Source organism: Mytilus edulis, chromosome 11 (genome assembly GCF_963676685.1).
Source record: "Mytilus edulis chromosome 11, xbMytEdul2.2, whole genome shotgun sequence".
Taxonomy (NCBI): Eukaryota; Metazoa; Mollusca; class Bivalvia; order Mytilida; family Mytilidae; genus Mytilus; species Mytilus edulis.
The window spans coordinates 66,047,009-66,060,783 of record NC_092354.1 but is presented as its reverse complement, the minus strand read 5'-3'; the positions used below and the strand labels follow the sequence as shown (position 1 = coordinate 66,060,783).

At 32.8% G+C, this 13,775-nt stretch overlaps 2 protein-coding genes across 2 annotated transcripts in view; one reads left to right on the top strand and one right to left on the bottom strand.

Annotated features, from left to right (window-relative positions):
- Positions 1–354: 354 nt before the first annotated feature.
- On the bottom strand, positions 355–3,388 carry LOC139496090 (uncharacterized). The gene is made up of 3 exons (XM_071284548.1): positions 2,523–3,388; positions 1,683–2,065; positions 355–1,161 (listed from the first exon to the last, which is right to left on the bottom strand). The coding sequence occupies exons 1-3, from the start codon at positions 2,699–2,701 to the stop codon at positions 638–640; spliced, it is 1,086 nt and encodes a 361-aa protein (XP_071140649.1). The 5' UTR covers positions 2,702–3,388; the 3' UTR covers positions 355–637.
- Positions 3,389–8,111: 4,723 nt separating this feature from the next.
- LOC139494955 (peroxidase-like protein) overlaps positions 8,112–13,775 on the top strand; it is a 30,300-nt gene continuing 24,636 nt past the window's right edge. Inside the window, exons 1-2 of the mRNA XM_071283079.1 lie at positions 8,112–8,304; positions 9,266–9,428. Of these exons, the coding sequence (XP_071139180.1) occupies positions 8,274–8,304; positions 9,266–9,428 (194 nt within the window). The 5' untranslated portion in view covers positions 8,112–8,273. The remainder of the gene's footprint in view (positions 8,305–9,265; positions 9,429–13,775) is intronic.

Below are 13,775 nucleotides of genomic sequence, written 5' to 3'. Positions count from 1 at the left end.
ATAAAAGTTTGTCCAGAAAAAAATCCATACCCCCCTCCAAGAAAATCAAATGGTTGCTGCCTAACATCAATGTTTTTTTCAGGAATATAATACTCTAAAAACCATCACTTACGCATTGACGTTACGCACGATACTGGTGTCACCAAACGTAACGTCGAATTACGACGTTTTCTACATGGAAAAATGAAACGTTGAAAACGACGGCATTGAAAGACTGAATTTGATGTTTTTTAATTCGATTGTATGTTTGTTTTGTTTATTTCCCTTTCAGTTTACGTTAATTGTTTCTTTAGTTTGTCTTTTTTTAATGTTTGTTTGTTTACTTTTTAAGAAATTTACAAAATATAAGAGCAATTCAAAGACAAAATAACTCGTTCAATTTTATTCCGAATAGTCTGTTATAAACTGCTTTGCTCTGCCAGTCCAATTATTTCTTCGTGAATGGCCAAGGACAAATCAATTACGGAGTCCGTCAAAATATCATTTGTTACATATAAGACAGATTTGACACTCACAATTACATTTTTACGTTTAATTAAACTGTACGATAAAGGTCCTGTTTTTCTGTAATATAATCCACGAATAACGGTAGTTCCTTCTGGGTACTGACCCTGCCAATCGTCAGTTTCCGAACTTTTCAGTTTTTTTGACATGATCCTGCCTTCATTAGATAAAAGTCTTCTCCTTCATCGTCTGTATATAAGGCGACTAAACTTCCTTTTCGGATCATATCAACTTCCTCGAAATCGTCATCTGGGGAGATATCTTCAACAATTGCACACCTGCGTTCCTTTTCTGTTTGTATATTTTTTACTAAGCCGACAAGTTCTGTATGTTGACAGGAATGAGTCATGTTGAGCAAGCAGCTATCACAGCTGTAGCATGACAAATTTCTTACCGAAAGTAAGCCTTCTCGTTCTGAAATGATTTGATGAATATTTCTGTTCTGAGGTATGGACTTAAAGTACCTGTCGCGATTCCGATCTATGTTGTCTATGAATCTGAAAACACACCTTAAACAAACTGACGAATCTCTAGTTTCCTGTAGGTTTTCATTTGCAAATTTATAAAAATCATGAGCTGTTTGAATTGTTGCTTTCCTCCTTAAAATCGCTAAGTCAGCTTGTCTTTTAACATATCCACCTGCAGCATCTCGAGGGCCTACAGTGAAAAATATAAATATTTAGATCAGATATTGTAAATACTATGGCATAAACAAGTATTGGAAATACACTAACTGCAAATGTTAAGAAGATTACAGAAGCGACACGTTTGGAATTTTTTCAGATGTGTTTGGTGTGGGGATCCAGAATTTTGAAAGGGTTGGAAAGGGGGGTCTTTTCACGGCGTAAAATTCAGTATAATTGACCTTATTGTATGATTTCTTTAAATATTGTATTGAAATTCGGATAGTTTTTCATGTTTAACAGATTTGAAGGTAAGCGGGCGGCGCGCACCTCTAGTAATCTAATCTGGCGAAGATGGATGTTTTATTTCCGGAATCCCAGAATGATAAAAACTGTGTGCCGTGGTGACGAAAGTGAGTATTGGCAATCATACCACATCTCCTTATTTTTATAATTATTGTGCGTCCACTATCTGAGTGCAATACGTGTTGAATGAGTTTTCTGTCTCTTAGGGAACAAACCTATAGATAAATCATTAAGATATCTTCGACTTACCTTTAGCGTGTGAAGTCTCAAAATAATTCCTTATGAGTCTGTCGTATCCAAAATCTTGCTGTCCATTTGACACATCACCCATACAGTGCCTTGATTTGTATTGACATTGGCAACCATCAGTATATTCGTGCATTGTTGACACATTATAGGATATGGAATTCAAGTATTCTTTTATCTTAATTTGGACTTCATGGACAAAATGATGATCGTGCTTATCATCATTACTAACTACAAAGAAATGTTCCTTAATAATATTTGGGTTTTCAGTTGTGCTGTCCTTTCCGTCGTACTCAAGAACTGCGTGTCTATAAATGATCAACACGTGAAGAGACACCTCTGTGCATTGGAAATAGGAACTTTGTATTTCTTCTCTGGCTGAACACCTTTAAAACAGAATAAAGAATATGTTTATCGTTTTTCTCAATTCAACAGCTGAAAATCACGGCATGGAATTTTTTAGAACATCATAAAATTGTAATAATAATTGTTGGCATTTCCGATATTGTATTGATTACAAGTTTTTGTCAAAAGGAATATAAATACATGTACATGAATTTCAAACAATTATACGGAGTTAATTTTACGGACAATTTAAAATAGTAATCTTCTCTAAGATTTGACAACTAGGCTGTGAAAAATGCAAGGGTGTTCTCGATTTTAATTTTTGAATTGGCGAAGTGTGTCTGTTCCCTCAGGCTTTGAGAAACATTACATATTGGCCAAGTATGCCAGTTTTGTGATTACATGTACTTGTATGCGTAATATAATAAAATTGCTTGATTCAATTACCGACAGATATATTGAAAGGATTAATGTCATATACCTATATTGAAAACTTACCTAAAGTTTTCTGAAAAGTCGTGTATACAAATACAATCGTTGGCAGAAAGGTTCGATATAATAGCCTTGAGTTGCTGGTTTTGCCATGCTGCTCGGAATTGGTGTGAGGGAAAGGTAGATAAAAGCTCCAGTAGAAATTTGAAAAGTGTTCCTATTTTTGTTGTTTTTTTTACTAGCATTAGTTTTTTCTTTCCAGATTCCCCTTTGTACAAACATTAACATATTCAAACTTTTCCCATGTAACTTCAATAGCTTCATCAGTTGTGTCATTTTCCTCTGGCATTAAAAGGAGATTTGCAACACCACAGTTTTGGCATTTTCTGTTCAAGCATTCTGTTTTATAATGCTCTTTATTTGTACCTTTAGGACACAAAGTTTCAGCAAACATATCTGCTTGACTTTTGAAAATGGGATAGCGTGCCTCTACAATAGCGCGATCGTGTGTAGATTCGAGAATCAATTTTCTTTGTTTCATACATTCTGAAAAAAATAGTTCTGAACTCAATATGGTACCGACAGCAGCATGTTGTGCGATCCTGTTCTCTAACAGGGCGTACAAAAAAAGGTTTGCATTTCTCGAAAAACCTTTGGGACATTTTTATCAGGATACTCGGCCAAAAAAGCAGTATACACTTCAGTTGGTGTTTTTTCTAAGATATGAATCATGTGACTCGCATATATAAGGGGCTCTAGCCTTTCTCTTTTAACGTCTTTTTTATTTCCTGTTGGTCTAGATATTTCCGTCGACAGCCAAAAGTTGTAAGCTAATCGCTTGTCCTCATCGGATATTGCGTCTGATCGCACTTTTCGTTTTGTTATTGTCCAGCAGGACTGCTCTTAACGGAGAACGTTTGTCCGTATCCGCTTAACCCGCCCCCCCCCCCCCCCCCCCAAAGTTTTCTCATCCTCAAGGACGAGGGGTATGAGACGGGCCTGTTCATCGGTTCCCCACATGGTCCTTTATTTATTTATTTCAGCCTGACTATCGATACATCGTCCACCACTGCTACCGGCGCCTGGTCGTCTGCAGCAGTGGTCTCCGTTGTAAACAAAGTCACCGGAAGTAAGAGGATCGGATTAAGAACGTACTCGAAAAAGTTTATGACAGCGATTCCCGAGAACGATCTCAATTTCTGCATGGTTATACATCAATAACGGATGTTCCTTGATATAAAACCGCAGATGTGATTCCTGTTTGACTACAATGTAAACATTAGAGTAAAATCAGGGGAGGTTAATCAATTTTTACTAGGACACCATAAAAGATATGCTTTTCCGTTAAAATGTTTGATTACAAAAACTGTTTTCAAATATATTAAACGTGTTAAACTTGCCTTCTATTATAGAAATACAATATTTTGGCATAATTAGCCAAACAAATTTATTTGAAAATTTACCCTATTTCACGGGAAAATACAGATGCCAAAACTTGAGTGTGTTCTAAAAATAGAATGAAATAATTTCAATTTTGATGGTATACATGTTCCGGACCATATGAGTATTTGGACCATACGCGTATGGTCATGACCATATGGGTATACTCATATGGTCCGACCGTACGCGTATGGTCGGACCATATGCGTATAATACTTGTTTGGTTATTAACGGGCCGGACCATATGAGTATTTGGACCATATAGGTATTTTTTTTTTTAAATTACATCAAGTTATAAAAGTTTCAATAATACATAAACTTTATCTAAAAAAACAATGACGATTACATGACAATGTAATATTTTTTATAATTCAAATACTACGTAAAACTTAAATATTGATGCCAGAGTTAGTTTTCATCGCTAATTACATTCTTGCATGTAGGCTTGGGGTGACATTTCAGTACTTCCAAATGGTATCATAGCTTTTTTGCATTTGCAAGTCTTGGTTGTGCACGATCCTTTTCATTTACACCTTTTGTTTGCGAGTGGAAAGCTAGTCTTTTTGTAGCTGCGTACAGTGATACCGAGGTTTTTGGCCATTCCGATATGTCTACGGTGTTTTAAGAAGCTCTAGATCTCAAATATTGCCGGTAACATGATTGCTATCATGTCACCATATTCACAAGACAACTTTTAAATAAACTATGTTACTTTCCAATGACTTCTTGTGTAACAGTTCATTAAGAAATTTTTTGAATTTATTTTTTAAGTCGACATATTGCCATTCACTCGTAATAACAAATCGGTAATGACCATCGGTATAAATTGTATTTATTATAGTTTTGACAAGTAAGTAAAATTAACTATGTGAAACTTCTTATATTTATTTAGCTAATCTTTTTATTATAATATAATAATAAAATTACCTTTATGATAGCGTCTTTTTAATGAACGGTCATACCATATGAAGAGTTAAGAAGTATTAAAAGTAAACTGTAATAAGAGAGTGTTAATTACCCCGACCATACGCGTACGGTCGGACCATATGAGTATATACATATATGGTCATGACCATACGCGTATGGTCCAAATACTCATATGGTCCGGAACATACACAGCATCCCTACAAAATACCCTTCGAGTTACGTGAAGGTTCCTGTGATGTACATACATGTATATCCGTTTGATTGACGCGTTTTGTTACTCAGGACTCGAAAATACTGACTTAATAAAGTTTGACAAAAAAAATTAAATCTCCCACATGATCCAATTGATTTGTTATTCGTTATTTTTGTGTGACGTCATAAGACATGGTCATCTTTTTTTATGCCATCACAATAGGAAATTTAGAGGAAAAACAATAACATTCAACGTTATAATCGGATTTTAACCAATGAAAAAGAGATAAAACGAACCACACATACGCCTCAATTATATGTTGGTTTTTTTTTTATTGAGGGAGTAGATTATAACTTGAATGACTTTTCGCCAAGTTTTTATGCTTTCCATAAATATATACAGTAGAAAAAGAGATAACCCAAAAAGTGTGTATTCCATCTTTATAGGATCATGGTATCTATATTTGTAGTCCTAATGATAATCTGGTGTTATATTTCTTCGCCTCTTAAATCCTCTGAATCAGAAGATGCTCACATTCATTAAGGTACAAATTCATTTTAACGTTTGCATCCCTCCAAATAGAAAGGTGTGTAAAACAAGACCGGCTCACTTTGAATTGTAAAAGATTTATAACTTTCATAACTTATAATACTTTACAAAAAAAAAGCATCTTTTGAGAACTCTAAACTTAAGGAAATAAATGCATGTACCATTTGATAATCTTCTTTATCATAGTTAAGAAAGGTTATATTTCACATAAAATAACTGCTACAAATATTGACAAGACTTCGTTTAATACTAAGTTATGGGTCTTCAATTATCATTAAACATCACATAAATCATGTCACGTATTTTTCTATATTTTCTGACGGGAAGTCGCATTAAAAGTATGTTTATATTGAATATTGTTTGACCTTGGACATGTAAAAGGGTTTTTATTGAAAACGCAGTTAAAAAATAACCGCTACTCAATTTTCGCAATTAAATTCTAATACCATGTAAGTATTTCCATTTTCACAATTTAATTTTTGTCGTTGCTTCTTTAAATAAAAAATGAATAAACTGTTAAATATGATCTTCTTAAAAAAAAACTGTAAAATACCTTTCCATCTAATTTTAACTGCAAGCAATAGATATATATATAACTAATTAATATAATTTTAACATGACAATGCATAGAAATTCCTTTTATCTGAAAATAAGGTAACACATGTACATGTACTTAAATTCATTTAAGTAATGCCGATTTCAATCCGACGAAGTTCGTCTCATATTATATGAGCTCTCCAGGAAAATAGTACTATTAACTTGTCTCAGCATTAAGTTGGCCTTGTGTGTACCCAATGCGGGTGAAGGAGAAGGAAGTCAACTAAGAATCGCTGTGAATGAATGTAAGTGTACAATATAGTTTTTGTGTTTTTATCTTTTTATTAATTTTCAAACCCATTAAAATATTTTCTAGATAATTCTTCGAAAAGACTTCCAAAATTTCATAACTTTGGTGAAAAATGAGGGTGGGCATGGATAACATAAACAAGCTCCGTTGGAAGTTCGTCATGAAAATATTTGGCTTCAATTTTTAATCAGAATAATGAAGTACGAACACCACACATAACTATGTGGTCCAGGTTTGTATTATAAAAAGAGGTATTTTAGAAAATGTTGATATTGTCACCTATGACAGCATAAACAGTATCGTTTTCCTCATAGATGACGATTATCGTGATAATACGGGGGAAATATTGTATGTATAAACAGTTAGATCGTACCGACAATTGATCGGTGAATACCTTCCGGAATCGTATACATAATTGTATTGTTTTATGATATGGATTATAAACAAACGCTAATACTTATTTGAGATCTTTACATTAAAAACTTATATGAAAATAACACTATAAACAATAAAGAGGTGAATATGTTAATGTCAATAATATTTGAAACGTCATTGGAAACACGTACATACCCAAAGCAGCCTAGAAATGTTCACTTCATCTCAGGGAGTCAATGGAACATCAACATTAAGGAACTCGAAGAAAAAAACAGTAAAGGTAAAGTCGTCATCTTAATGATAATTTTTTGTATAGATATAACCATGATAAATTAAAATATAATATCAATTTCTTATTTGTATCGAGGCATTAACCAGGATGCACTCCTTACACAAAAACTACTTAAAAAAAAGTCACGACGAAGACCGACTGAAATCAGCATTAAATAAGTTTGAATAGTTGATGAGTTTCCCTCGGTTTTAGTAAGTAACCCGGATTTGTTTTTATTTCAATCGATTTATATGACTTTTAACAGCTGTTGCCTTTATTTACCGTACCATCACAAATTGGTTTCCGAAGTGTAATGTCTGTGTCTCAACTCAGCTGTTACAGTGATTTATAACCCTGCCGACTATCTGATGTACTGCACTAATTGGTCACCATTCGTGTTTGGATCACTATAAATTATAATTATTATAAATCATGATTGAAACGATTGTATTACAACAATGAACGAAAAACAAATATGACAGACTGAAACCACTGGGAAGCAAGTCCATGAACAGAATGTGTAAGTTTGCTCGCTCTACCAGTTGCTGATCTTCCACATTATTGTGGCATCGTAACACAAGACGAATATAGTTGAACAAGACTTGGCCAGATCAAAATGATTGCAAAATCAAATATGTCCATCTATATATTTCTTTTAAGTTGTGCATTTTCGGTTAGGTATATTTGACTTTATACATAAAACCAATTGGTAAAATACACGAAAACATATTAGACAGGGACAAAGCAAATGTTGAGTGGATGAATGCACCAATCACAGGCGAGACACAGGGTTCCGCGGAACTGTAATGACTGTTTGTATATATGTAAAATAAACTCATCATAGATACCAGGATTGAAATTGTATGACCCATACAGCCAAGCTAATCAATTCCTGATGTAGAACAGCCTAAGTATTTTAATGATTTGTAAACAGTTTATTTATAAATATATCTTTATCAATGATAATTCATGTCAACACCAAAGTGCTAAATAATTGGCACGAGGAATACAAACTCCACGAGCAGTGGCGTCGACCCAGTGGTTGTAAATGAACTCATCATATATTTTACTTGATATTTCTTTTCAGAATGATATCGGTCAACGCATTATCTTTTGTTTCTATTCTATATCTTGACACAGACAACATGTATAACACAAGGAGGAAATGCTACATTGTACAAAATTTTAAACAAGGCGTTAGATGACGCAGTTGACATGTATGCTCCCCGACAGTATCGGTCAAAACGTAAGTTGCGTCATTTTAATGATTGTAGCTGCTCTGCTCTGTTTTTAAATGTCAGTCTGTTTCAAGACTGGCTTTTTATATATTATATAAAAAACGGAACTTAAAAGCAGAACAAATGAAAAGTACGTGTCAATTTTTGTTTTTATTAATTTGCCAATTAAATTTTTTCGGAAAATATAATCTCGATATGTTATTCAATTAACTTGAGCCTTTTTTTATTATTTCAATTTTTCCACAAATGGGATTTTTTGGGGTATAGAAATAACAGCACCAAAAAGCAGAACTGAAATTTCCGTGCCTTTTTTGTTGTTGACATTGCTATTTTAAAATTTTGCGGAACATATTCTTCTCGATGTTTCATCACATTAAAATTGGTCCTTTTTTCCAATACGATGAAAACAGTACATGGGTTCATGAAATTTTCAAGAATGTCTTATATAGTTATATATGATGATATTATTTCAGAACTGTATGGATCCTTGTAGAAATATAAAAATTACAATGGACAAACTTATTTATGACAGTAACAAAAAAAACAAAAAAAACACAAAACTTAATGACAAGACTAATTTGAAAAATATCAAAACTGAGAACATTTAAATACTGATTATTTATGGTGAAGTCAATTTTTAATGTATCTTTGAACATTTTAACTTTTAATTTAATTTTATAATATTAAGAATAAAAGTAGTAACAAAGTACACATTGCATATATTTATCTGCCATATTTATTTACATGCCATAATGTAGATTATACAATTTACGTGTTGTATTCAACACCTGCTTAGAAATACATAACTGGGATAAGTTAAATCGACAAGAGTTCATCATATCGCGGTCACAGTAATTTGAATGGAAATTATTTAATTTCCTACAACCATTAGGTTTGTTCAAATTATGTACCCGACATGTATTATTCAAACGTTGTATGTTAAACAGAAGTACATATCCGCCATTACAGTGCCATTACCTGTGTCTCCTGTTGTTCGTGTAAGACAATCTGGTCGAACCCCTAAAGATAGAATGAACATATTTGCTGGCCAAATGGAAGATCCGGCAGCTGCTTTTAGCGTTGCCATATCCGGTCTCGTATTTGCTGATTTTGCTAAGAGGATACGAAGCGAGTAAGTGACACTTTTACACTTTTGTTTTTAGTTTTAAAGAAAATATGGTTTATGCATGAATGACGCATCAACAAAACGATACAAATAACTAATACTCATAGAAATGAGTCCATACAATACGCCAGTGCGAAATCGTGCTTGGTCTTTAGGATAACATGTTAAATTCTAACACCGACTTCAAATTCTATTAACTAGAAAACAATATATTTTTTGAGATTTGCATATCATAAACACTGGTATTTGGTCGGTACGTAAGATTCATTGTTTACTTGCATGGTTTACACTTCGAAACTTCTTTCAAAACTATCCGCGATACTAATTCATTGCATCCGGGATTTTAAAGCCAAAGGAGATAGAAAGACTTCGGTGACGTTGACTCTTTTGTGTAACATTAGTGTCTACACAGGCAAATAACTGTGCCGGAACAAAACATAACGTTTTGCATGGAAAGTGTTTTTTAATGTTTATTTTAGATGCATCTGCGACACTTTTAAGTAAGTAAGTAATTTTAAATTAGGTTTCATTTTGTGGACTTTCTGCTGATTTTTCTGTTTCGTTTAATTTTAAAAATCAAATTAAAGAAATGGAGAAGTTTCATTCATTAATGATAGCACTGTTAGTGCACGTTTATCCGAATAATGAATCTTCATTAGTGCTTCAGATCAAAATTAAGGAATTAGCAAACAAACAACAGGCCTACATTGTCCGGAGAGCGAGTTCAAATATCAAAATGACCGAAAATTATTAAAAATACCATCCAAATTAATGAACAGTTTTTTTGTAAGAAATAAGAAATTAATGCATTTCCAAAGTCCCTGTGTCACAATATCAATCACAAAATCATGCATTTAAGAACATTGGGAATTAACTGTTTACAAAATTTTGAATTTTTTGAATTAGTAAGGCTTTTCTACCTTAGCTGTATTTGGAAACTCTTTTAAGAATTTCTTGGCGATATCAACCCATTCCTATTCCTGCAAATCCGAACTCTTTAATGAGCTTAGTATTGACGATTGGCGCGATAAGTTCCAGTAAAACATGTGCATTTTGTTAAAAATTCTTTAGCCAGGTTGATGGAACAGCTATCATATAACATATTGGACTGAGGACTTCACCTCTTAGTAGCCTTACTGTAATATTTAAACAGTGGGATGGACTTCACCATTTAACTCCACTATAATATAGGCAAAATTGTACTACAATTCCGGATCAAAATTTAACTTTTAGTTATTCAAAAAATGTTTTCCATTTAACTACATGGAAACAAGTTTAAATTACCAATATCTCTTAGTCTTTGTTTACAAAGTTTCCAAACATTTTTAAGAACAAAAAATAGTTGTATGTACAACCGAGGACTTCACCATTTATTGGTGTACACAAAACTTATTATTAAAAATTCAACAATGGAAAACATCTGTCTCTCATTCCTCTAGAGAAAAATTACCTGAACTTTAAATACAAGTCAAAACCCCTGAAACAGCTAAAATGAGTTACAATACAAAAATAAACATCAGTAATATCATATAATAATATAAAACACAGAATGCCAAAAAAGTTTCTTGGATAGTGGTGAAAAGGTGTCCATATTTTCTATAGCTACCCTTCCCCTCATCCAATCCTCTCTTTTCCTGTCTCTTTGTTCATTCTTTTCACGAACCTGATCCTCCCACATTTCATTGAACCCTTGCATGAAAGGTTATTGTTTTTTAATTTTCTTTTCAAGTCTAAAATTTCATGGTATTTTGCTGCTAACTTCTTTTCCAATTATTCTATGTTATCGGCTGATATGTTCATTTCTTTTTCTGTGTTGTATTTTCCAATTTAATTCTCTGTGTTCTCTTGTTTATCATCAGTTTCGTTGTAAACGGTATAATCTTCATTTAATTTTAACAAAACTGGAACAATAGTTGGTTCGGGGTAAAGATCTTTTTCCTTCTTTAAAGTCAAATCACAGATACGATTTTTCCCCAAGTTACATTGTTACATTCCCCTGCTATTTGTAGATAGTCTTAGTTCTGTGAATTTTCTGTTTCTAACAGAAAGTGTGGACAAAATTAGGCAATGACGTCTTTCAAAGGCTTTTAAAGGAGTAGGTCCAGTAAGACCCCTTTTTGGCCCCAAAATATAGCAGTTTTACAAAATTGTTAAAATGTAAACTTTTAGTTATTTTTTGGACAGTAAAATGCTTCTGCTACATAAATATGGGCTGTTTTTGACTATGCAATGCTCATATATCGGGTACTAGTACCATTAAGTCATGCTAAATTACCGAAATCTTCACAATTCTTGCATTTTAGTTAAATTTTAGACGGTTTTCGTGTTAAACGAAAGTGCCCGCATTCGTGTTCATCCTTAATATTGAATGTCAGTTGTATTTTATGATAATACATAACATATATAAAGGTTGAGGATGAACACGGATGTGGCCACTTTCATTTTGACAAAAACCATCTGAAAAGTGACATTTTTCGGTATATTTTTCATATTTTAGCTTGAATCTGTGCGTTTTTTATGACTAAATCAGTTAAAATCTTTCACATAAACTAATTGGTTCAAGTAAAATAGACACTTAAGTGTTTAAAAAGTGATCAAAATCTTTCGTCCGATGAACCTGAATTTGAGGCCAAAATCGGCCATTACCGGACCTACACCTTTGTAGCTCTGAAGTTGCAGAAATACGGTACCTTTTCTGTTGGAGCATGTATTAAGATAATGTGTCGCATGACGAGATTCTGTGGACCTTCAAATTGACAATTATCCCAATTGCAGATATAATCAGAAATCATAAACTGTAAAAATATATGTACATATATATCTATAAAAATAATTATGTTTATTAATTTAGTGTTAATTCCCAATAAATGAAAAGGCTAGTGATAATTTTACAACAATGATAATAAAAAATCACATTTTCAACGTTGACGTTCCTATATCGCATTTGTAACTCTTTCTTTATGCGTAAGACGCATGCTAAGTATTCATTGCATTCTGTTTTTTTGATTGTTAATGAAATTTGGGGGTAGGAGCAATAAACATACGAAGTATAGATATAAGCTGATGAAAGTATAACAAATCGATTGATCAAAAAATATAAACGTCTAAAAACAGTTTGTTTTCTTGACGCTTCTATATTGGCTTTTATGTGACTGTCATTTTTATGTTGGAGGAAAACTGGGATGTTCATTAAGAAACACCGACCTTTGGCGGGAGGATATCTTTAATTTTGAATAAGTGTTGTATGGTTGCTTTTTTGTTTAGGTTTGTGCCAGTCTTTTGATTACTAATAATACTTACTTATTCCAGAAATCATTATTTTAAAATAATAGCTAAAATTAATATTATTTGATAATTTTTATTACTTTTAAAATTAACGTTACTATTTTTCGACGCATATAACTAAATGTAGGTTAACAAACAGACTGTGTACACCGCGAAAGCATCTACCACATTGTAGATTTTTTATTATCTTCACTGCTTCCTACTTCCTTTTTTCAATAAGAATTTACGACACAATATTAAATTTTGCCGTTAGTTAATCTTCAAAGTTCTTACTGCCGATTTTCTAATATCCCGGAAATCGATAAATCACAAAAATACTGAACTAAGAGGAAAATCGATTCGGAAAGTCCATAATCACATGGCAATTCAAAAAACAAAACGTATCAAAAACGAAACGACAAGAACTGTCATATTCCTGACTTGGTACAGGCATTTTCAAATGTAGAAAATGGTGGATTAAACCTGGTTCTATAGCGCTTACCCTCTCACTTTAATGACAGTCTCATCAAATTCCTTTTTTATATTTACAATGATGCGTTAACTAAACAGACAAAATGAATAAAATAGTCAAAATATTGGTACAGCAGTCATCATCGTGTAACAATTTTAAAAGGAACAATTTAACAGAACACAAAAACATCTACTAAAAAAATGAACGAATAAACTCATCATAGATACCAGGACTAAATTTTGTATATACGCCAGACGCGCGTTTCGTCTACAAAAGACTCATCAGTGACGCTGGAATCCAAAAAAAGTTAAAAAGGCCAAATAAAGTACGAATTTAACATACATCTTTGAAAAAAGATTAAACATCAGTGTCTTCCACATTTTGATTGTTTTGTCAAACGCTGTTAACATATCAGATCGATCGATCCATATTTTAATTATATTTTTCTTAAGCGATTTGTTTGCCATGTGGTGAAACTCCTGCTTTGCAAATGATGACACTAAGCAAACTTGTTTACGTTTGTCTTGTCACTATGCACAAACCAATGTCTCCTTTATATAAACGTTTAATCCGGACATAATTCATTTCGGAGGCATTGATCTGTTATATCGCAAAGT